The sequence below is a fragment of the Sciurus carolinensis genome, chromosome 12 (genome assembly GCF_902686445.1).
Source record: "Sciurus carolinensis chromosome 12, mSciCar1.2, whole genome shotgun sequence".
NCBI lineage: Eukaryota > Metazoa > Chordata > Mammalia > Rodentia > Sciuridae > Sciurus > Sciurus carolinensis.
In genome coordinates, this window is record NC_062224.1 from 13,003,581 (window position 1) to 13,029,232 (window position 25,652).

Genomic DNA, 25,652 nt, shown 5'->3' on the forward strand with positions numbered 1-25,652 from the left:
ATGAAATAGTAATAAGACAGACTTAAAGTCAACTACATCAGTAATTGCATTAAATATAAATGAACAAAAATTAAAGGATAGAAACTAGAAAAAACAGCAGGACCCAACTATATGCTGTTTATAGGCGAACACACTTTGAATACAAGACAAAAATAAATTAATAAACAAAATAAACAAATAAAAATACTAAAATAAATAAATAAATAAATGGGCAAAGACTTGAACAGTTACTCCTCCAAAGAAGATATATGATTATCAGCAACCATTTGAAAGGGTGCTTGAGCACACAACAGATAACAAGAAAATGCAAATTGAAAACCATCATGAAATGCACCCATTATAATGGGAAGAATGGGCAAAAAGACTGGCAGCACCAAATGTTAAAGAGGAAGCAGAGCCACTGGGATATAAAGTACAATATTACTTTGGAAAACTGAAATTAAAAAAAATGAAGTTAAACATATGATCCAGCAATTAAGAGGAGTGAAAGAATATGTCTACAAAAACACTTTTACAAAATACTTATGGTGGCCTAATTAATAACCAACTTAGCAACTTACATATCCATCATTGGGTGAACAGACAAATGGCGTATGACATATTCATACAACCACTCAAACATCCGAAGAATGAACTGATATACACAACATTGACAAATCTCAAAAACATTATGTCGAACGAGAGAAGTTATGGACGACAAAATACATTCAGTTTGATCCCATTTATTTGAAGTTCAAGAGAAGACAGAACTTAAGTAGATAGAAATCAGAGCAGTCATTTCTTGTGGTAGGTGGGTCAACCAGAAGGAATTAGCAGTAGGGCGACCCACCTTTGTCAAAAATCATCAAATCGTGTGCTTCGAATCTGTGTATTTCTCTGCAAATAATTTCACCGCCACAAAAATCAATGAAAAGTACACTTAGCAACTCTTATAAATTATTCATTAGCACAAATAATCAAAGATCAACCTCAGATGTATTTAGAATCTGGCATCTCAACCACAAGCCAAGAAAGTTTCTAAACACGTAAATTTGAAAAGGGTCAGACCCATTATCTTTGAGGCCCTTAGAAGCTTTCATATGTAATGGTATCTTTTTCTAGATAAGGCCATCTGGAAACTTCCAGAGTCATCATAAATTAGCCTGAGTATCTGAGGAGGTCATGTGGGGACAAGAGAAAGTTCCAAAATTTCCTACTCTCACCACCCTTCTTTCATAAAATAATCTTTTCAGGAATTGAACACAAGAACTTCCAGATCTGTAGCAACCAGTAAAGAGTTGTCTGCAATAACCTGAATAACCTGCAATAACCTGCAATAACCTGAAAAGTCAGGTTAATCAGCTTTGGACACTGTGACCAAAATATCCCACAAGGACAACTTACAGGAGGAAGTTTGTTTTGGTTCACAGTCTCAGAGGTTTAGTCCGTGGTGGGCTAACTCTACAGCTCTGGGTCCAAGGTAAGGCACAGCATCATGGCCGAAAAGGTGTGGTGGAGGGAAGCTGCTCACCTCAAGGCAGCCAAGAAGCAGGTAGGGGAGGGGCTGCAGGGAAGGAGCACCCTTCCAGGAACATGCCAGGTGATCCACCTCCTCCTGCTGCACCCGACCTGCCTACAGTTACCACCAGTCCATTTAAACTAGAGAGAGACTAGACTGAGAAGGTCACAGTTCTCATTCTCCAATCATTGCATCTCTGAATATCCCTGCATCAACACAGGGACTTTGGGGACTCCCATATCCACTCCACAACAAAGGCCTTTCCAAGGGTCTTCCAGAGATCACGTGAAGCAAGTGGAATCTAGATGAATGTTGGGGAAGACAGCCCTGGAGGTTTGGTTTTTTAAAATTTAATTGGAATAAAACAGGTTATTTTTTTTTTAACCTCTTCTCAGTCTGGTGTCATTCAAGAAATAGCATGATAACATCCAAAAATGAATAAAAAATAACATGTAGCTGTCTTTCAGAAAGATAATGAAGGAGAATTCCACTTACTATGACTCAACAAAGGGTTTTTAAATATTCTTTATACTGATCATTATTTTCATAACACAGCCCTAATTCTCCAGAGTCACTAAAGACTCTGATAATTCCTTCTCCAAATTTGAACAGGGCTTTTCTTCACCGCAGCTTTGCTCTTATCTTCCCAGACCTGCTCCTTGCTTCTCCCAGAGGCTCTGAGTTGTTCACATAAATCATTCTATCCTCCCGACGCTTCCAGTTCTCTGCTCTCCCCATCTCCAGCTCCAACCACAATGGTCCTGGAAGCTCGTGAGACAAACAGAATTTTCTTGAGAAGGTGGGAAGGAGAATATTTTCCTCCCTTGACTTTTCAGTATTGGTACCACTTTGGATTTAGATGCCATTTTCTCTTCTGAGAGTAAAGCATTCAGTGCCTCAGGAGTGGAGGAGAACTTGAGATTACTAACTTGGGGGTAGGAGGTGGGGTGCTATGAGGTCTCCGAGCGTGGATTATGGGGCTCCTGGGAGGAGACCCTTGCCACAGGTTCCCAGGCACGTTGATGTGGCCTTGCCTCTAAGTTCTTACGCATTTCATGTGGCAGAGGGAAAAAGAGACAGCCAGCAGTTATTAACGCTGAGACTCCCAAGGGCCTCTGCTTGGGACATCCATTGAGAGCGCTAAACCTAACTCTTCTGATGTTGGACACGACACATCCTGCGTCAGGTGCTTGCTGTGGAAGATGGTTTGAAAGCCATAGGCAGCATCCTTCCCTGCCACACCTGCCTCCATCACATCCCTGAAATACCATCATGGATGTAACTGTCCTGGGGTATCTGTGGATTTGTGGCCTCTGGGAATTCCCTGCATAATTGCAAGGTAACACCTCATAGGAACTTCAGCTAACACTTTGGCAAAAACTAGCGATGGTGACAGAGCCACCTTCCTCTGGACTGTAGTGCAGAGCAGGTGGGGGAGAATGGTGGGTGAGGGTTGGGACCTTCGGGCACACTTCTCTTTCTGTTGTGGATACCCCCACAGATGAATTACTGGGACTCTGCTTCACTCTCCATGCCTGTGTGGTTAGGGAAAGAGCAGGCATGGTCCTCCAGTCACAGATGACCAGAACAGTGTAACCAAGAACAAACAGAGTCAGGAAATCAGACTGGCTTTTCTGACTCTCGGCATTGTCTCTCTCCTTTCAAGTTAGACCATATTGTCAGCCACCTGCCACTATTCCCAGAAGGACAAATGTGCGGTTTTTACTTTTTGGATTTCAAATAAGACAAAAAAAAAAAAAAAAAAAAAAAACCCAAAACCAAAAATAAAACCCTGATATCCTGATATGAGATCACCCTTGCCTTCTGTAAAATTCACTTCTCTTCCTGCAAAGGGACCCTGTCAGAAGATGAAGGTCAGTCGATGCAGATCTATGGTTCTTCATCTGATGTGGATTTGCTATGCCCTTTATTTGGTTTTGCCCCATGCCCTCAACTCCACTTCCCTGACCGAAAACTGCCCTTTAATTTTCAGGAAGGAACCAGATCTAAAATTAATGTTGCTTTGAGATGTTTTCGTGTCCCTTGAGTTATCCAGAAATACCAGCCCTTGAAGGCCACTTAGGGGACAGTCATTTGATTAGCAGGATGAAGCCGCTTCTGCAGAGTGACTTAGGAGCTGACTGCTCTCCAGCCAGCAGGACTGCCGCTGAGGTTGCTCATGGCAGTGCACACACAAGTCACCTGTGGGTCCTGTGCATCGGGATTCCCTGGGGGCGGGGGACAGGCGAGGGGGCTAAGACCATTTCTAACAAGCTGCACGCCTTGCAGGGCTGCCCATCGATGAGCCACACTTGACTAGCAAGGATCTAGAGAGAGCACCTGACTGGTGCTTCTCCTCATCTATCTGCCCCTTCCTAAGGACCCCAGGCCTCCGTGCACAACGAGCAAGGACCACAGCCCTGCTGAGTTCCCTAACAGAGCAGTTAGTACGCAAGTGCTTGACTCAGAACCCAACATGGTGATTGAGGAAAGGTGGGTGGGTGAGAAACATTTGTGGGCTGGGTGATGTTTTTAGTTGTTTTTTTTTCTCTGATGTTCAAAACCTGGAGAACTCATCTGGCCCTTGTGGCCCGGGGTGAGTGACATTAAAGAAAAAGAAAAGGAAGGGGCTTCCAGAGGATGTGGACTGAGTCTAAGATAAGATTCTTTGCTTCACAGGTGAATTAAGGTCAAGTTGTTTTGCCCATAGCCCAGTCAGCACTGAGAAAATGACTTTATCTTTGTGTCTCTCTTCTTTTCCATCCATATAATACGGACTGAGGGAGAAGTTGAGAATAATTCCTTGAGCACAGAAATGGCTAAGCCTTACAAGGAACACAGGAGTACATCAAGAGCTTGGGCCACCTGGTAAAGAAATGATCTGGTTTTTACCCCAAAGACCTTCTCTTCTGCATCAGATCCAAAAAGATAAAGTCAAAATCGTTTCCCACATTCTTGGGAAAACAAAATCAGTGGTTAGAACTTATAGAAAGTAAGTGTTTTGGGTGCAAAGTAAAATATCACAGAATAGGTTGAATATATATCTTTAATAGGACCAAAAGAATCTGAGAACTGGGAGAGACTTAGATAAGGAAAGTGAAGCTGTGGTCATTCCATGAATTTGTGGTAAACCTGAGATTACAGCCAAGTCCCTTGACTCCCAGTTCTGAGATTTCCCATTTCGGAGAACCTTAATCTCCAGTGTTCTTTACACACACACACACACACACACACACACACACACACACACACACCTGTTGAAGGTTCTATCTTACTGAGAGGTATCTCAACTATCTAAACTATCTGGGTACTGAGAGGTGTTTATGTAATCTTGTGGTTTAGTTTAGATCATTATCTTTGAAGAAGTCAGAGAGCTCAGACCCTCCTTTTGGGGTTATTTGTATAATATTAACCGTGATGCCTGGTCCCTGCCTGGGCTTGCTGCAGCTCTGAAAGATAAGCACTGCCATCGTCATTTTCCCTGGCAAGGGACTGAGGTCCAGAGACCCTGAGTTTCCCAAACCACCCGGCCCCAGGTGGTGGGGCAGGAGCCGTGTGAAAATCTCATTGTGCTGCCCTCATTTTTGCTTTTAAAAAATCTCACTCTTACTTTTAGGAAACTCTTCCCAATCCCATCATAATTATATCCAGGCGAGGCAATCAGGAAGAGGACAGAAGGGTAAACCCGTAATCATCTCGGAATTCAAAGTTGAACTCTCCTGCGTTTCTCTTCCTGTCTCTACTCCTAATGACCCTTATCCTCTGAGTCACTGGGGCTTGACTCTGAAGCATCCTCTTCCATTCCATTCTTGATCCCCACATCCAATCAACGCCCCAGAGTCATTATGTACCTCAACAACACTCGCTTTCTTCTCCACTGACTTTCAAGACCCATCTCAGCCCTCCTGACAGCCCATTGGCCAGCTGCCATGGCAACAGCATCCTACCATTTACTCTGCCTCTCTTCTCTCCACCTCTCCAATACCTCTTTAAAATACTGTCAAATCAAGCTGAGAGCAGTGGCACAGGCCTGCCACCCCAGCTACTCAGGAGGCTGAGGCAGGAGGATCTCAAATTCAAGGCCAGTCTGGGCAACTTAGCCAGACCCTGTCTCAAAATAGGAAAAAAAAAAAAAAAAAAAAAGGAAAGGAAAAATAACTTTGGCATCTAGCTTGGTGGTAGAGCACCAGGGGCTCAATCCCCAGTACCACCAAAAACCAAACCCAAACAAACCCCTCCTCCCTGCAAAAGCAAGCACCCTAAGCACAGAACTAACTGCACCAGAGGCCTCATAAATGGCCTAGTAATGAAGTCAAATGTGCTTCTCCACCTTTGTGATTTATTTATACCATAAACAGCAAAACTCCCTTCACTCTCTTTTGATCCAGGAAGTGTTTTTGTCTAACATATGCCTAGTTTTTGTCAAGAGGTGTTGACTATTTTGGGCACCAAGTCGCCAATCAAATAACAGGTGGTGTTGGTGCGGATGTGGGGTAAAAGGCACACTCATGCATTGCTGGTGAGGTTGCAAATTGGTGCAGCCACTCTGGAAAGCAGTATGGAGATTCCTCAGAAAACTTGGAATACTTGACCCAGCTATCCCATTCCTCGGTTTATACCCAAAGGACTTAAAATCAGCATACTACAGTGATGCAGCCACATCAATGTTCATAGCTGCTCAATTCACAATAGCTAGATTGTGGAACCGAATTAGATGCCCTTCAATTGATGAATGGATAAAGAAACTGTGATATATTATATATATATATATATAATATATATAATATATATATAATATATACACAATGGAATAATCCTCAGTCATAAAGAAGAATAAAATGATGGCATTTGCTGGTAAATGGATGGAGTTGGAGAATATCATGCCAAGTGAAATGAGGCAAGCCGAAAAACCCAAAGGCCAAATGTTTTCTCTGATAAGTGGATGATGATACATAATGGGGGGGGGTGTGGCAGGGGGCAAGGGAAGAATGGAGGAACTTTGGATGGTGTAGAGGAAAATGGGGTGGGAGCGGTTGGAGGAAGGAAAGAGTGGACATTATTACCCTACGTACATGTATGATTACATGAATGGTGTGAATCTACATCGTGTACAATCATAGAAATGAAAAGTTGTACCCCATTTGTGTACAATGAATCAAAATGCAGTCCATAAAAATAAAAAAATTTAAATAAAAATAAATTTCAACATTTTCTTTATATTGAGAATAACCAATCAGAAAATATAATGGAAAATGATCACATTTTTAAAATTTTTGATCCTTAGTTTCCAATAATGTAATAAGCTCTCAGCAGAGGATTCGAGAATTGGGAGAGACATTAATTACCAGTAGACTTGGAAAGTTAAGACTACTTTTGAGATCTTTAAAGGAGACCTAATTCTAAAAGTAGAATTAAAATGTGTAACTTGCAAACCAATAGAAGGAAAAGAGAAATCAAAAGGAAACTCCACTGATTCAATATAAGACAAGAAAAGATAAATACAACAAAAATGAAAAACAAAGGTTAATGAAATTCCAAAATAAGACAGCATGAGTAAATACCAAATATAGTGTAATAAAGGTAAACAGATTAAACTTATAAAATTCAGAGCTATTCAAATTGAAGGAAAAAGTCCCTCTACATCCCCCACCTAAAAAAAAAACCACTAAAGTACAGTTTTTGTTATTGCAAGAGCTTTTTAAAACATATGACCTGTGAAGTTTGAACTAAAGGGTTGAAAGATACATTCCATGTAAATATTTACCCAAAGAAAATTCTGAAGCTACATTAACATAAGAGAAACTGGACAGGGATGTGGGTACAGCTCAGTGGTAGCACTTGTGTTAAGCATTTGTGACACCCTAGGTCTGATCCCCAGCAAGCGGGGAAAGAGAGAGAGAAACAGGGCAAACACTATTTTCACAGGCAAAAATCATGGGAAGTTATAATCATCTTAAACCTGTATGTTATGTCTTGGTCCATTTTCTGTTACTGTAATAAAACAATAATGATCAAGAATAAAGATCCCAGCAGCTCAGGAGGCTGAGGCAGGAGGATGGCAAGTTCAAAGTCAGCCTCAGCAAAGTCAAGGGGCTGCTAAGCAACTCTGTGACACACTGTCTCTATTTTTTTTTTTTTTTTTTTTTTTTTTGGTGGTAGTGGATATTGAACCCAGGGCCTTGTGTTTGACAGACAAGCACCCTACCAACTGCGCTATATCCCCAACCCTGAGACCCTATCTCTAAATGAAATATAAAATAGGGCTGGGGATGTGGCTCGGAGATTGAGTGTCCCTGAGTTTAATCCCCAGTACCTGCCCCCCTCCCAAAAAAGAGAATAAAGAGAGCATGCACAAAGAAACAATATTATAAAGAAAAGGAAGAAATAGAAATTTAAAAGAAAATGAAAGACCACTGTGAATATATACTGCCAATAAATTTGAAAATAGATGACATGAGCATCTTCAAAATCATTCATAGGTAAATAGTTTCAATAAGAAAAACTTGATTCAAAAAGAAGTAGAATAATCAATAAAGAAACTAAATCAGTAATTAAAAATTATGAACACATACAAAGTAAGTTTTTCCTAAAATACCATATGTTTTATACATACTATTTCAAGAGAATAAAATTAAAGAGAGAAGTCTCTCCAGTTCTCTTTACAGGATTAGTTTAATCTTTCTATGAATTGGATTGGGCTGTAGACACAGGATACTATATTTGCTCCTGATTCTATCAACATATTAAGAAAAAATGATATTCTGATTCATTTGAATTTATCCCAGCAGTGATGAATGACTTAATGTAGAAAGTCTCTTGACGTAATTCACTACTTTTACTATTTAAAGGAGGAAAACCATGTAATAATTTTGATAAAAAGATCATCTAACGATTAAAAGAATATCCATTAATGATTAAAAGAAAAAATCTTAAGGTATTAGAAATAAAAGGGACGTTTCTTAAAGAACTTATGCGAAGGACTGGGAAATGACTCAGTGGTAGAGTACTTACCTAGCTAAGCCCGAGGCCCTGAGTTCAAGCCCCAGTATTGCAAAACAGAGTACTAAAGAGAAGACAGAGAAGACACTCTAAATTTACAGCAAACAATACATACAAGATACCTTAAAATCCATTTAATGCCAGAAATATGGGTGAAATATATAAAATGTCTACTTTTATTCAAGTGTGTTGCAAGGATTAGCTAATGCAATAAAAACAAGTAAAAAAATATAGTGAGTTGATAAACTGTTGTTTGTAAATAATAATGGTGTCAACTTAGAAGATTCAAAAATCTACATGCAATTACCCTGAGAATTAGTATCCAGAATACATAAAGAACTCTAACAAATCAATAAGTAAAAAGCAAACAACCCAGTAAAAAAGGGATAAAGACTTTTAAAAAGCAAATAATAAGAAATTTGCGACAGCATTCTATTTATCACTAAGAATCATGGAAATTTGAGATAATGAGACTTCATATCATTCTATCAGAATGGCAAAAATGTTAAGATTTCTCAGTGCTAATGATAGTGAGGATTATGTGAGGAAATCAGAAAATCTCATAAATTGCTAGTGGGGATGTAAATTAGCACAATTGTTTCGAAGAGAAATTTAAACTTAAAAATAGGTAGTAAGATTGAAGCTGTCCATGTTCCACAGTGAGCAATCTCCTTTCTAGGCAAAATTCCTAAAGAAATTTTTGCACATATGTACATCTTCTAGGCTATTCATTAGTGTATTGCTTATAATAGAGAAAAACCAAGAAGGTTTTAGATGAATAGAACAGTGGCATAATCAGACAATAGAATAATGATGCATAGGAGTTAAAATGCATAAACAAGCATTGTTAAGAACAAATTTCAAAAACAAGTTTAAATGAAAGAAACAAGTTTCAAAAGGAATTTACTATCTATGTATATTAAAAAAAAAAAAAAAACAGTAGTGTGCATTGCGTTAGGAGGTACAGTTCAAGCTTAGGAGCCACTACTGTGGTAAGAAAGAATGGGGTTGGGTTGGACACACAGGGAATGCCACTCTATCTGTAACACATATTGAAAATAGCAAAATGGACATGAAACAACCAAGGTCAACTGCAAACATTCATTGAATCCTGAGGATGGATATTTGATAGTGATATGAATCTTAGAGCTTTTCTGTATTGTTTGAAATTTTAATAATTTTAAATTATTTCTAGAACTAACGAGCTTTTCAGGCCAACCTGCATGGAAATCCTTGGATAGCTAATTCTTTTCAGCTAATTCTTTGCTAAAGCCTCTTTCTGAGGAAATGACAAACTCAGGGCCTTTTTATTCCTCTTGGGGACCTAACCATTTATTAGAGGAGGGAAATGGCTTTCCCCTAGTCCAGTGCCCTATACACAGCAGGAGAGTCTGACTCCCAATTTTATTTCTCAAATCAACTGTCTCCATCATTACTCTCAATCCTCAGTGGTTGAATTCAACAAGATGATTAAGGCTAAAACATCTTCCTGGAGGAAGTGGTAAAAGGACTTTGAGAATGGCAATATAAAAATTTGAAGGGGCTGGGGTTGTGGCTCAGTGATAGAGTGCTTGCCTAGCATATGTGAGGCACTGGGTTCGATTCTCAGCAACATATATAAATAAATTTTTTAAAAATTAAGGTCCATCAACAACTAAAAAAATTAAATTAAAAAATGTATATATGCATATGGACTAGAACAAAAAAATGGGGTAGTACGAAATATAAATGGTGGTTTGGGGACTGCAGATCCCACCTACTGCCCTCCCATTGTTTTTGGCCAGATGGGCACCCAAGAGCAGCACATAAGCCTTGTTTAGCTTCTTAGCTCGTTTGCAATGAACTGTGATACTGAGCAAATATTTGGGTGTTTCAGCATTGGTAGTGGTGATATTATCCATCAATTCATTTATTCAAACAAGTATCCACCTTTGACTTTTTGCTTTATCTTAATTTTTTCAGTGGTACTGGGGATGGAACCCAGGGCCCTGGGCATACTAAGCAAGTGCCCTATTGCTGAGCTACATCCTGGACCCAAGTATTCATCTTTGCTCTTTCATACTGGCAGTATAAATGCTGAGGAAACTGAGGCAGAAGTGAGGAACCATGTTATGAGGATAATTATTTTCTTGTAAGGGGATTTAAGAAAAGTTACTGTCATCAAAGAAAAGGTGCCCGATTCCCTGGGAGGAGAGGGGAGGTCATGTGTTCCGGGCAGGTGATCTCAAAGCAATCAGGCACGGGATTTTCTAGTAATTAGCCCTGGTCATCTGTGAGGTATTTGTGTTATCTGACCCATAGTTTCCGTGGTCTGGCTGCCCCTGGCTGGGTCAAATGGTCAGAGTCTCCACAAGCCGAGAATGAGTGACTCTTGGCTCAGACACTTTTGGAAAAAAATCAGCACTTGTTATAAAAACAAACAACAAAAAACCCCAAACTATGGGTTAGGGCATCTAGTTATTTCCTCTTGACTTTGAAAAGGATAATGGAAGCAGGGAACCCAAAGTGTCCCTCCACACAGCTGTCTCTGAGCTGTCAGCTTTGGGGGGTTCCAAATGCTTCACAAAGGAGCGCTTGGGGTCTGGTTGTTTTCTCACCCTGGAGTCTCTTCGGTGGATGACAAGCTTCCATGCCTGAGTTAACCACAGGCTTACCACTGAATGTCAACCTGATTAAAATTAAAGTGTCATCAGATAAGAATAACAATGTGGTGGGGGTGTGTGTGTGTGTGGAGAAATAACACTCTGTTCTTTCTCTGAAATCTGAAAGCAGTTTTCCCTCAAATCTTTGAAACCAATTTCTTGGGACAGAGTCATATTTTTAGTAGAAATACGCTAAATTGGTGAATCCCACCCACAGTCTTCTGCAAAGAGACAGTTTTCTGAGAAATTAGACCATATTGCTAAGGAGATTCTAAACTGGATATCAATGGGATTTCCCCTGAGATTTTAAAGAAAGACCATGTAAGTCAGTATAATGTGGGGTAGAGACTGCGAACCGGAAGGGAAACAGAAAGAAGGAAAAAAAAATAAAAGTCATGGGAAATGACAGGGACCCAAGGCAACGATGCCAACACTGCTCCTCAGAACTGTGTGTGGCCCAGGGGGACCGGTGTCAGAGGAGGGTGTGTCATGTTGACACGTCAGCAGGCCACATCCACATGCCACACTCAAGATGCCTGTTCTCAGTCACGCTTGTGCTCTGCCCTGCTCCTGAGATGGTGCCTCTTGAGTTCCTTTTCCTTCCCGCCATCAAGAATTCACACTCCATTGTGGGGAAAAAGGCACACTCATGCATTGCTGGTGGGGTTGCAATTGGTGCAACCACTCTGGAAAGCAGTACGGATTCCTCAAAAAAGTTGGAATGGACCCACCTTTTGACCCAACCATTCCACTCCTCAGTTTATACCCAAAGGACTTAAAATCAGCATACTACAATGATGCAGCCACATCAATATTCATAGCTACTCAATTCACAATAGCTAAATTGTGGAACCAACTTAGACACCCTTCAATTGATGAATGGATAAAGAAACTGTGCTATATATACACAATGGAATATTATTCAACCATAAAGAAGAATAAAATGATGGCATTTGCTGGTAAATGGATGGAGTTGGAGAATATCATGCCAAGTGAAATAAGTTGAGCCCCAAAAACCAAAGGTCAAATGTTTTCTCTGATAAATGGATGATGACACATAATGGGGGGGGGCGAGAGAAGAATGGAGGAACTTAGGATGGTGTAGAGGAAAATGGGATGGGAGTGATTGGAGGAAGGAAAGAGTGGACTGAGACATCATTACCCTATGTACTTGTATGATTACATGAATGGTGTGAGTCTACATCATGTACAACCATAGAAATGAAAAGTTGTACCCCATTTGTGTACAATGAATCAAAATGCAGTCTGTAAAAGTTAAAATTAAAAAAAAAAAAAAACAAATTCACACTCCATTTTATGCAAGACCCAGGTTGTTCACACTATGCATTTTGACAGGTTCAAACCCTTTCATGGAGAATGACAATCCAAACATGGAAGGGTAGCCACAAATCACAGTATGGGAGAAGCATTGATTGGGGTTCCAAGTCCTAGGTGTTTGGGAGGCTGCCCTGATCCACCCGTCCACTGTGGTTTTGCTTACCATGGGTTCCATACAGACCAATGGCACACGAACATACTCCACAAACCCACGCATCGACGAGTGCAATTCCATCAAGGAAGTGAAGCATGTTGACATTTCAGTTGTGGGTGGGCTGGATGCAGCTGGCAGCGTAGAGCTGGGGGAAGATTATGCTAAGACCACAGGTTAAATGGTCCCAAAAGCCCTTTCTTATGCTCCAAGGACTGGCCTCAGAAAACCAAATGCATCCTAAAGGTGTTTACTGAGGGGTCATGTATTTAGAGTGGGCTGGTGGAAATTCCACCCGCTACCTTGCCCCTGCTCCTCCTGTCGTGCTGAAAGGAGGTTCAGCCTTGCACTTCCCCATAGTTTCCTTTAGAGCTTTGGCTCTAAAATATTCCTGCCTTGCATAAGTTCTTAGTTAACATACAAAATCCAGGTCTCTGATGGTTTTAGTAAGTAGGTCCTATTTTTTTAACAGACACAGATAGTATGTGTGACTGCAGGATGCTACCATATGAAACCTTGGATCTGGAATGTTCCTCAAAGGCTTGCATATTGAAGACTTGATCCGAGATGGTGGTACTATTGGGAGGTGGTGGAAACTTTTTAAGAGGTGGGGCTTAGTTTCAGGAAATAGGTCACTGGAGGTGTGCCCTTGAAGGGTTTGCTTTTCCTCAGTCCCTTCCTTTCTCTCTGTCTGCCATGAGATAGGCAGTGCTGCCCTGCTACATGCTCTCTGCCATAATGTTCGTCTTTGCCAAAGGCCCAAAGTGATCATAGACTGAAAGCTCTGACAGTGAGCCAAAATAGAACTTTTCTCCTCTAAGCTAATTTTCTCAGGTATTTTGTCACAGCAATGGAAAGCTAACTATAACATACTGCAATGGGCATTAACAGTGGGCTGCTTCTGGAAGTGAAATCCAAGGTGACCACATTTTCCAAGTACATGGGAATTTAAGACACAGGGCAGGAGCCTGCTTTCCCATGAAATGGGGAAAGCTAAATGTCTTCCTCAGTGTGGTGTTGAGATAATACTTTTTACTCAGCAAGTATTTATTAAACCACAGAATGTTAGTACTACCGGGGGCTTAAAGACACTCTATAGCCATCTGCTTACTTGCATGGAGAAAGTGTGTGCTTTGTCTAAGGTCTCTTAAGTTCTTGGGTGCATTATGTGTTTCTCAGCACTGTGGTAACCCTGAGGGGTGCAAAGACACCTGGACTGGACCTCTTGTTGACTTGCAGAAGGGGCTGTGGGGCAGTGCATGAGTTCACTACCGCACTGACAGCATTCTATCCAATCTCATACGCTATACAGTGCCTGATTCAGAGCTGGGTAAGCCTAATGGAGACAAGAGGCTGGCAAGGGCAGGTGTATCACGCAGGGCTGTCAGATGCCTCAGCACCTGGGGAAAGCTCAGGAGCCAACCCTGCTCTGAAGCCTTTTGAGAACATTGATAATAACAATCACATGAGCTGAGACTCAGCACTTATTGCAGCCAGGCTCTGGGCTGGGCATTCCCTCGCCCAACTTCACAGCCCCTGAGGAAGGAGGTGTTGTTAATGTTAGTGACAATTAATACAATTCTGATTTAAGGTTATATTATGTATCACAACTAAAATATATTATAAATATTAAAATAAAATTAATGCAGTTTGCATTATATTACATATCCCCAAAATAGATATATAATAAATAATCAAGATATGTAAATTACTATGGTATAATAATATAATTGTTATTTTATATGATGATAAACTATAAACTAAATATAAAATACTTTGTATAAAATAGTATAATTAACATTATTGCATATTATAAGAAAATATAAATATATGATAATTAAAATATATCATAAGCTATCATAGTGAGACATTTATATAATTACATGTAATAATAATTAAGCTATGTGTTCTTCTTTCCTTTGTTTTACAGACAAAGTTACTTTCCCAGAACCACACAGCCCAGTGATAGTGAAACCAGGATTTGGATGATTTTGTGCCCTCTAGTTCTTCCATCGAGTGTTGGCTGCACCCTGTTCCTGTGGCCACTGTGGTCTCTGACCTTCTACTGCCCTTGTCATACATCTATCTCGAATTATGTGAAGCCTAGGACTTGGGGTGTTGATGGATGATCAGGAAGAGAGGTCATTGATGTTAAGAGATTTTAAAGGTTGGAATCTCCAGGATTTGGGGCGTGGTTGGCGGCAAGGAGGAGGGAAAGGGAAGAAACCGGATTTTGTCCAGGATTCCTAGGTGGATAGCATTCATTGACAAAGGAAATGAAGGAGACAGGGCAGCCCGGGGCGATGATTCTGTACGAGTTGGAGCAGCTGGTGAGCATCCACGTGGAGGGCTGAGGGCCTTTGGCTATGTGAGTAACAAGTCCAGTGAGTCGTGGGTACTGGGCCCCTGCCACACTCTGGTCACCATAGGCAGGCCACCCGGGAGAATCTGTACTCCTCCTGTTTAATACCAACAGAAACTGAGGCACCCATAGGCTAGGTACCTGCCCACCATCAAGCCCCACCTCGGTCACTCATGACCTTTGACTTGCCGCTCCAGCCTCCATCATGTCTGCCTTTCCCTCACGCTTCACGTGGAGCCTGGTGCTGTTTTTCTGAAGCATGAATCCCGCTGTCCCTCGCCTTGGCCTCCTCTGTGATATCTGCCCCTCTGCTGCCTTCTTACCCTCTTTCAGGGCCAGGCTCCACAGCAGCCCCCGCCCAGCCTCAACAGCCTCCTCTTCCCTTCACACACCTGAGCTCTTCAGTTTTGTGCTACTATGCAGCTCTTGGAACTCACTGTCTTTTTGTCTTTCCTTGGCCTTGTTCACTGCTTAGTCAGGGTTCTCCAGAGAAACAGAACCATAGATACGTGAGAGGAAATTTGTAATAGGAATTGGCTTATGTGCTTATGGAGGCTGAGAAGTCTGCCCAAGCTGGTAGAGTAGTTCAATCTGAGACAGAAGGTTGGAGAAGCAGGAGAGCCACTGTTTCTGAGGCCCTGGATTCCAAAGGCTGGAAAACCAGGACTGGCAATGCCTATGGCAGGAGAAGGTAGATGTCCCACCTGGAGCAAAGAATTCACCCTTCCTCTGCCATTTTGTTCTATTCAGGCCCTCAATGGATGGGATAATGCTCCCCTCAATGGTGTAAGAGATTTTCTTTGCTCTGTCTACCAGTTCAAGCTTCTCTTCCGTCTATTCAGCATCCCTGGCAGCACCCAGAAAAAAACATTTTGCCAGCTGTCTGGGATCCCTTGGCCCAATCAAATTGGCTTTTGAAACTAACCACTCACGCCGTGCTCACTGATTGGTTTCATCTTCTTACCTCCTGTTTGCCTGAAAGACTTCCCGGTAGGAGTCACCTTTCTCTTGGAAGCCTCCTGGACCCTCCCCAGCCTTGGCTTTGTGGCTTTCCTCTGCATTATCAGACAAGCCTACCATTTCTCTACAAGTACTTATCATAATGCATCATATCCCCACCATGCCTGCATGGAATGCATGCCAAGCTTTTCTTAAAGGAAAGCAGAATTTCACTAGTTCAGACCAGGATATGGATTCAAGTCTATCAGCCTCCCAATGTCATGAAACCTCCACTCTCCTGAGATGCTTTCTGGGCAGAAGCAATTCTAGTAGGTAGATGAGATGTGGAGAGCACTTCAGTACAGGCTGAGGTGCCCCAAGGAGCCAAGCTACGAAATCACAAGAGAGGAAGTTTAGTATGAAGGACAGGAGACCTGCTCGCTGGGTGTGCTATATGTGGAGGGCAGACACAGCCCAGGTTGGAAAGGACATTACATGCTGGGAGGAGAAAATGGAGATGTGTCCTGGAGGTGACAGAGAAGGACCACAGCTCTGTAAACAGGGGCAAGGAATCATGAGAGCTTCCATCAGGGAAGATTAATTTAGGTATACCTTTTTTTTTTTTTGCGGTGCCGAGGATTGAACTCAGGACCTTGAACTTGCAAGGCAAGCACTCTACCAACTGAGCTATCTCCCCAGCCCCCATAATTTAGGCATCAATTCAAGTGATAGGGAAGAGGTAGACATGAGATGTGGGCACATGGAAAATAAAGCTTTAATTCTACAGACTGAGTCTATGTGTTCTCAATGTGTTTTTATTTTTATTTATCTATGTTGGCCGTGGGGATTGAACCCGGGGTACTTACACAGTCACTGGGATTACAGGTGGGCACCACTGGTCCCAGCTTCACTTGTTTTTAAAGAAACTATACATCCTGGCACTACTCTGACTTAAGATAAGGCTGGTAACAAACAACATATTTTTCCCAGGACTAAAAAGGTTTTGCCCGAGGCTCTCCCCAAACACGAGAAGACAGAGAGTTCTGCCCTGAGACTGGAGAGCTGGAGAGCTCAGGGCCTGTGAAATCAAGTTCCAGATAAAATCAGCAGGCACAAGCCAGGATGACCAAAATTGCCTTTAGGTCCTTAACAGATTATTTAATCTTATTGTAACTATAAATCCCCCCCCCAGACACTCATGAATAAGACATATGCAATAGGGATGTAGAAGTCTGATATAATCCAACTGTCAGTCAAGAGCTAGGAGGTGGTGTTCTGGTGGGACCCTCTGGAAACCACCCTTCAACCCCAGTAAAAACTGAGGTCACAGAAAACTGAGTTGTTGTTCTCCTCTCTGATAAGACTCTCTCTCCCGTGGGGTTGCTTCCTCCACCCTTCCTCTTTAATAAACTTTGTTATACTTTTTCTATCCCTTAAAACGATAGACAGAGGGCTTGTCTAAGAAGCCTGTGCAATCAATGATGTCTGTCAATGTCTTGCTTCCTGCCTGCAGGGTGGGAGCGCCATTGTAGTCAGCAAGTGATTACTGACTCGCTGCCTCAGTTTTTTCATCTGTAAAATGGGAATGGTGATGATGGCCCCTGCTGTCTAGGTTTCTTGCACGGATTCCATGAGATAATGGAGGCAGAGCATGTGGCTCAGGACCTGGCTGGTCCAGGGAGGAGCTCAGTGACTGGGATCACATCCCACGAGGAGGAGACAAGGAGGACCACAGCTGGAGACCCCTGCTAGTTCCCTGACACTAGCTTTTGCAAATTGGGTCCGAGAAATGGAACCTGAGAAACTGGGAAAGGGAAAGTAAAAGTGATGATCTGGTGGGTGACAGGCAGTGAAAACCAGAAGTGATGAAAATGACCCAGGGGTGAACATCAGGGCTGATGAGCTGGCCCTGTGGTCTCCGGCTCCAGCTCTGAGCTAAAGGTACCAGCAGGCAGTCTGAGGAAACTGCCTGGTGTTCTAAAAAGCCTTAAAAAAAAAAAAAAAAAAAAAAAGAGAATGTTTTGTTTTGCTTTCCATTTAAAACAAGGAGTGTTCCCTTTACAAAGGTTCTTTTTGTTCTAAATCAGTCTCTGAATAGAGGTGTCACTACCACAAGTGCAGGAAGCAGATACCACACCTGTGCTCAGCTGGGTCACAGCTCGGGCCGGTTTCCTCAGCCGGGGAAGCCGCCGACAGCCTGCCCACAGCTGGCAAAGTGTCACGCAGCCTGCCGCCATGTCCCCAGCCCCAAAACTCCCAGGAAACTCTCAGGGTGCCCGGGCAGGAAGAGGCTGACGTCAGCCTAGGCTTCGGGGACTTCAAACGAAACTTTTAGAAATGAGTGCTTTGCCCTTTGCTGGGTAACTGGATAAACAGATCTTTCTCTGGGGGGTGAACAGATTCGCTTCAAGGGGCTCTTTTGATTAATACTTATATTACATATAGCTCTATAGTATATTTTTGTATTTATATATTATACATTGTTTATGTATCTTATAATTATGTAAGTGTATATTTTTATAGATATACGTATATATATATATTTTTTTTTTTTAAAGAAACACTTTTTTCTTTTTTGCTTTGAAAACCATCATAGGGGCTGGAGATCATAGGGGCTCAGTGGTAGAGTGCTTGCCTAGCATGCATGAAGACCTGGGTTCATTTCCTAGCATCATAAACAAAAAACAAAACCAGCCAAACAAAAAGGAACACCACCATAATAATGCAAACTGAACCAACAAGTTCCCTCCCTCCCTGGGAAAAGTCGTGGATGGTTAGTTTTGGAAAGGAATCACACGTACTCGGGCACATACTTGGTTGATTGGCACTGTCTATAAATGGTGCCTCTAAGATTCTTGGGGCTGTGGAAGCCCCAAGAATTAAACAGAATTTAAGTACTGCCACCTGAAATGTTTCTGAAAGGAATTCCTTCAGCAAAAGAAAACTGTCTATATTATGTCCTTTGTCCGTATTATTCTAAATTCAAAATTACAGGTATTTGAGTTTTGGTAACTAATGATGACAAAGCAGCTCCCACCCTCCTCTGTGTCCCACAGGTTGGTGCAAATGAGAGGCAGCCAGTGACTTCAGATGGCTTGCAGAGGTCAACAAGGATCTGGTCTGTGAGTTCCACCAGCTTTCTTGAAATTCATATCTCAGCACTTAGTGTGTGTCATAATGGTGGCTGTGTGTCTCTTTCCTGGTAGATGGTGAGCTCCGAGAGGCCAAGGACTGGGTCTTACTCATCTCTGTATCTCTAACCCTGTCTCTCATTTTATAGTACTTGCTCAATAAACGTTTACAGAATGAATGAGTAAACTAAAGAGTGGGCAAACAAATAAGCAGCGGTCCTGCCCCAAGCCATCGGCTCTCCCTAGGGGCCCTATTGCTTCCTCTTGCCATCTGTCTCATCAGCCTGACTGTTGTCCTCACTGGTACAGCCACGCTCCACTACATGCCTGGGAGGCACATACCTATTCTTGCCTTTGTTTTTTTTATTGCTGAGAGTATAGAAAGCAGCAGGCTTCTGAAGGAGGCATCTATTTTGGTCCCAAACAGAAAAGAGTGGGTGATTCTGTGGGCAGAGATGGCAATTCCTGAACACGGTATAGTGACTCATGCCTAGGGGTGTTCAGAATTTCCTCTGTTTTGCGGCCTGCCGGGGCAGCCGTGACTGTGAGGCTTCCTTTGAAGCCTACTCAGATGCAAGGAAGACACCTCAATCTCTTCTTTGAGGGTCAAAGGAGGACTGAGGGGAAAAGAAGGATCCAGAGAACCCAGACTCCATCGACCAGATGGAACATAAAGAGCTCCTAAAGAGGCTGGTCACACCAGTAGATTGAGGAGCTTCAAATTGTGACAGTAGTGGCCGGGTTCTGTAGGCACGGACAACCTTGATTTCTACAGGGCCACAAAGTAGCAGCAGGATGTAACCGATTGCATACTTATGTCAACTTTTTAAAAGCAAAAATCAGACATCTCTCCTAATTATCCAGGTAGCACATTGTTCTCCTATTCTGATCACTGATGACATTCATCAGCTTTGTTCTTTTTCCTGTGCAACATTTGATCAATCTTTGATCTCTTCCAGATTGGTTTTCCCATTTTAATCTCAAGCTCTGTGTGGGTAGAAGCAACACACGCTTCTGTCATGTCGTAGCCTGCTACTCAAATGGGGTCTGTGCACCAGCAACAGGGGTCTCATGTCGGAGCCTGTTTGAACCAGAATCTCAGGCACCAGGGTCAGACCTCCCGGAATCAGAATCTGCTTTACAAAATGATACTCAGGTAAATTGTACATACATTAAAGTTTGAGAAGTCCTGTTCTATTCTCAATGAATAGAAATAAAATAATGGAATTAGACCAACTGTGGGAAATGATCATTTTTGTCTCTCTAAAGTGGTAAGTTTCGATTTTAACAGCATCTTAAATAATTTAAGGAACTTAAAACAAATGTGATTGTCATGTTTGGTTCTTCTCCTCTGAGAGTCTGAGAGTCTAACTTTGGCAGTGTTCATCACTTTTTAAAGCATCCCAGATGCACATACTATGGGTAGCTGGTGTTCGGAACCATTGTTCCAGAGACAATTCCCAGTGGGACTTGCGTTCTCTAATTAAAGGAGGGATTTTAATTTTCTAATTAAAATCCCAGAGTAACCTTAAAATCAGCCAAAATAGACAAAAACTGAGTAATCTTAGAGTAGAACATGTATAAAAAGTCCTAGGGAATTTTGGGACTTATTTGACAACAATTAAGTTCTGGGATTTGGTGGTGAGAGGTGGACTCACTGGCAAACAGTGCTGGCTTTCCCTTGGCAGTCTTCAAGATGGGGACTGCTCAGCAGATGAGTCATCTCCATGGTTAAATCATAAGCAGTTTGAGAACAAGGACTGTAACCATTTCCTCCCTGTAATTCTAGTAATGGATAGACAAAGGGATATCACTGGGAATCGATATGCAGAGAATGTTGGGCTGAAACTTAAAAGTCAGGATCCTACTGTAATCTTTACTTGAACACATTTAGAGATGAAGGGCTTATAGGTTTTTGAAGCCATCAAATGAATCAAGCCCTTCTTTCTTTTCTGCAGTGAATGTCTCCATATAAAGAGAGGAGGGACAGTTTTCCACACATGTAAAACCTCTCCCATAAGAAACGAGGACATTAACTGAAGGCAGAAATTCCCTTCATGAGCCAACAGCCCAAGACCTCACCAACAGTTGGTGGTTTTGCCTTGACACCCACACTGCAGGGATACGGAAGCAGTGGGTCATGCTGCCCGGCAGGGCAGTGCCTCTTCAGAGCTGGAAATAACCTAGGAGGAGATACCAGGCTTTCGTCTATCGACACCTGAAGATCTCCAGCCTGACCCTGCTGGGTACGTTTTTGCTTGGAAATTTTTTCATTTCCGAAAGTACCTCCGCTTGAAAATGCCTTTTAAACAGTTTCTTTCCTTTTTTCAAAATTCTTGATAGAGTGATGGAACAGAAAGGGAGTTTCTCGAAAAAGTTTCATTGGTCAACCTGCTCCTTTCACAGGGAGAAACCTGTCAGGAATCATGACTGTCACATGTCTTCTCTTGAGTCCTCTAACCATGTCTCCGGGAGGCCCCTCACTCCACTTTCCATTTCCTGCAAAGTTCATTTTCCTCCTAATTCTAGTCCCTGCTGATTTCAGGTGACCACTCCTATTTTGTAACAGAATACTCTATTTGTAAGGTTTTTACTCCTCTCAGGAAATTAACCTGATTGGCCAGTGTACCGAGGGCTAGTCTGCTTTAAGGGTGCCTGTTGCTATCCTGGGAACGGCTTCCACGAGAGATTGCACAGAATTATCCAGAATACCCAAATGTCTAGCCAAAAGAAAAAGAGAAGAAATTGAAGACTTCTCGTGTTTGAACTGAGTGGAATGGAATGGCAGAACATACCAGCTGTTCTTCACAAGCATCTCTTTGGACACACCAGGGGTATCAACGGTTCTGCATAGAATTGGAAAGTGAATACTTTTCGATTCTCAGAGCTAAAATAGAGCATATACACAGGTGATATATCACACTGCCTATTTACGACACACTGTTTTAAAGAAAGTTAGTGGCCGTTTTCACGAGTTATTCCCAAAATGCTTGGCAAAGGCCCATCTCTCTAAGGTCTATCTTGAAGATGAAAAGGGTAACAAAACCATAACACTTTGGGATCCAGAGAAATGGAATGATTAAATACTCAGGCTTAAACATTTTGTGTTTTAACGACCAAGTTCAAGGTGGGAAATTCTAGTGTGGGCAGCAATTTTTACAAGAAGGGGAATTAGACTAATATATCCCCTTGATGGATTCCCACACTTTTTTTTTTCTTTCTTTCTTTTTTTTCCAGTCTAGGGGATGAAGATTGGATCACAGAATTCCTAGAATGAAAGAAAGATGATCAGGGGACACATAAGTCCTCAATGTTCCACAATTCTGAGAAAGGTACCTTCAATAACGTGCTGTGTTGACAGCATCGGGAGAATTCTCTTTTTAACCACATCCCAGGACCCAGTAATATAGAGATTAAAAACACCTAAGTTGACTAAAACATCCCCTGTACCTCATCACAATTTTAAATGGTGGCTTTGGAAATTTTCAGAATGAAAATCTGCCTTATGAATCAGCTAGAAATTACATCTGTTGACAGACCAATTTTGTTAAAGAACTCTTACTCCTGGGGAATAAAAAAGACTTCCTTATCCTAAGATTGAGTTCCTCTTGGAGGAAAAAGTCTGAGGTGAGATTGTTGATTTCCCTGGAGTGGTTCCTGTGTTGTCTCTTGATTCCAAAATCTCAATTCATTTAACTCTCTTTGGTCACTGGGTCCTCATTTGCCTCTTGGTTGGATTATTTTTAAGAGACCTGTGACCCATCTCCCTGCACCTGATCTTCCCCCACTCTATGCCAGAGTCACTTCTGACCTGTTTGAGGTGAACCAAAACAGCGCAAACCAGGAAGCTGGGTTGGAGCCCTGGCCTCTTATGGCCTGTGTGACACTGAGTTTTGGATTCTTCTTCATCTATGGGTTCATGGCATCCACAGTGCAAAGTAGTTATAAGGATTACAAATAAGATGCCTATGGCTGGCATAAAGAAGTCACTCTATACACGATCATTTAATGTCTTTTCTAAAAATTTTGCTTACCAAGCAAAATTCAAAGCTTTGACTTGCTCTCCAAGGCTTTGGATCACCCTTTTGACCCTATCCTACCTTTCCAGTCTTCATTCCCAACAGCCCGGCATCCCTGTCCTTGCTCTTCCTTAGTGCTCTGCTGTGTCTTTGCCCACATCTCCTTTCTGTATGGACTCTTATGGAAGTTCACCAGTCCCTCAGGGCCTGTTGGCACGCCATCTTCCTGAAGGCCTACTGCTGGCCCACACTGCCATGGGGCTCGCCATGGCCCAGCGTGGACGCTGCCACTCTGCCTGTCTCCTCCCAGTGAGGTTCTGTATCTCCCGAGGATCAGGACCACGTCCTGTTCGCTTTTGTATTGCCTACAGTGTTGAAAAGGGCGGAAGAGGTGTGAGATAGATTAGTGGAGAACCGAGTGAATGAGTCGGCTGGGCACTCTGATCACCCTGCTGCCACCAAGACCATTCTGACCCCCAGCTAAACCGTCAGGGACACCAGTTTACTTGAAATGTGATTCCCACAGGTAGGGTGCAATTGTGAAGATTTTGTTTTTCAGGGTGGGACTGACCTGGCAAGGGCCCTATTGAGGAACGAATCACACTGCTAACCTTCCTAAAATCATAATCCTTTAATTCCACAGTGGGGAGGTTCCTACCCATGGGTCAGTATGTTGCCCAACACAACATGGCCACTTCCCCAAAGCAAACACACTCCTTGTATGTAGCATCATTTTTCTTTTCTTAACTCATCCTTTCTGCAACCACTTAGGATTCTATTTCTGTAAGTAAAGGACATGAAATTATATATAATATATATAAACACACACACACACACACAAACACACACACATATGGTTTATGGGGTGCTGAGGATCAAACCCAGTGTCTCACACATGCTAGGTAAGCACTCTACTACTGAGCCACAATTCCAGCCCATGGCTGGACTATTTTTAAGAGACCTGTGAGATGTGTATATATATTTTTTTCTTTTTTTAAGAAATATATATATATGGGGGCTGGGGAGATAGCTTAGTCGGTAGAGTGCTTGCCCTGTAAGCACAAGGTCCTGGGTTCCATCCCCAGCACCCAAATAAAAAAAAAAAAAGAAAGAAATACACACACACACACACACACACACACACACACACACACACTTTCTTATTTATCTTATTTATCTTTCTGAGTTAACAAGGGAAGATGTTATTGGAAATTTCACATTCAATTAGAAAGGTTGGTTTGAGCAATAAGTTGTTGGATTTTTATTTCTTTAAAAATACTGAAAAAACTATGATGATGAAAATTGAAATACTTTCTTATATATATGCACACACACATATACACACACGTACATATACATTGTTTATACACAAATAGGAAACAGTAATGTTCTGAAAGTATGTTTATATTTTCTAAAATTTCTATGAAATTTCACTTAAAAGATGCTTCCTAGGTATTATTTCCTGAGGCAGTAGAATCAAAGAAGCTAAAAATTTTTCAGATCTTAAATTATTCTAGTGTTTCATATATGAGTTATTGGAGTCTCAGGCAAATTAACATGGATGAAGAGAGTTCTCTAATAGATTTTTTCTGGGGGGTGAGTACTGGGGATTGAACTCAGGGCTCTCAACCACTGAGCCACACCCCCAGGCCTTTTTGTATTTTATTTATTTATTTTGTATTTTATTTCATTGAGTTGCTTAGCGTCTTGCTGTTGCTATCTAATAGCTTTTTGATATTATGTTACAGTTGGAGTGGGTGATACAGTGGAAAACTAAATTCATTGGAGAATAAAGAAAAATGTCCTGAGAAATCTGCTCATGGGTATCCTGTGAACATCCAAATATCATACCACTCTTCTTTCCAGAACTGTCAAGAACCATGAGTGATTAGAGTCTTAGCATCCAAGCTTGCTTTATAGACCAGGGGCCACTGAGGCATAAAATGAGGTCCTACTAGGTTATACACAAGAGAAAGCAAAGGTCAGTCTCTTCTCATAACTTTCTACTTGAGTGTCCCCTCTGGTTCAGTGGCTGGGGAGAGGTGACATCTACAAGCCTTTTCAAGATTCCAAGGGCAACCATGGTCTCTTACCTGTCACGCTGCCGGGTACCATGATGAATATGAATAATCCCCACATCAGCAGGTTTGGTTCCATCTTCCTGGCACTTGGGACCAGCTTGGCCAGGAAAGAGAAGGTGATTCTCTGCAGTGTGCCGGGTTGCCTCTCAGCGACTTTCTCGCATGGTGCTGGGAGGGTGCCCGAGCCAAGAATCAATCCGCTCAGGCTGTCATCTTTGCTGGTCCAGCCAGTCTCTATGACAGCTAGGAGTTTCTCTCTTTAAGTATCAGACTGGTGTGTTCAGCCAGGAAATTGTGCTACCACTCTGTTCTCTGATCTCAAATATAGAAAGTGGTTTTTTTTTTTTTTTTTTTTTTTTTTTTTTTGATGACAACAGAGTTTGTGGTAATTGTCAAACCAGGGTTTTTTTTCAAGTTCAATTGCTGGGAGGTGTGGGCTGAGGTTGGTAAGAAGGATTAGGCTTCATTTATGAGTCTTTCTTCAGCTTCACC

The 25,652-nt window shown here is 42.0% G+C and overlaps 1 protein-coding gene across 3 annotated transcripts in view; it reads right to left on the reverse strand.

The window, feature by feature from the left end:
• Positions 1-25,424, reverse strand: part of Il2ra (interleukin 2 receptor subunit alpha) — a 43,185-nt gene extending 17,761 nt beyond the window's left edge. For all 3 annotated transcript variants that reach the window (XR_007104372.1, XR_007104371.1, XM_047520974.1), the window contains exon 1: positions 25,173-25,424. Coding sequence is in view for 1 of the 3 variants with exons in the window: in XM_047520974.1 (XP_047376930.1) it covers positions 25,173-25,236 (64 nt within the window). In the remaining 2 variants the exon portion in view is untranslated. The remainder of the gene's footprint in view (positions 1-25,172) is intronic.
• Positions 25,425-25,652: the final 228 nt, after the last annotated feature.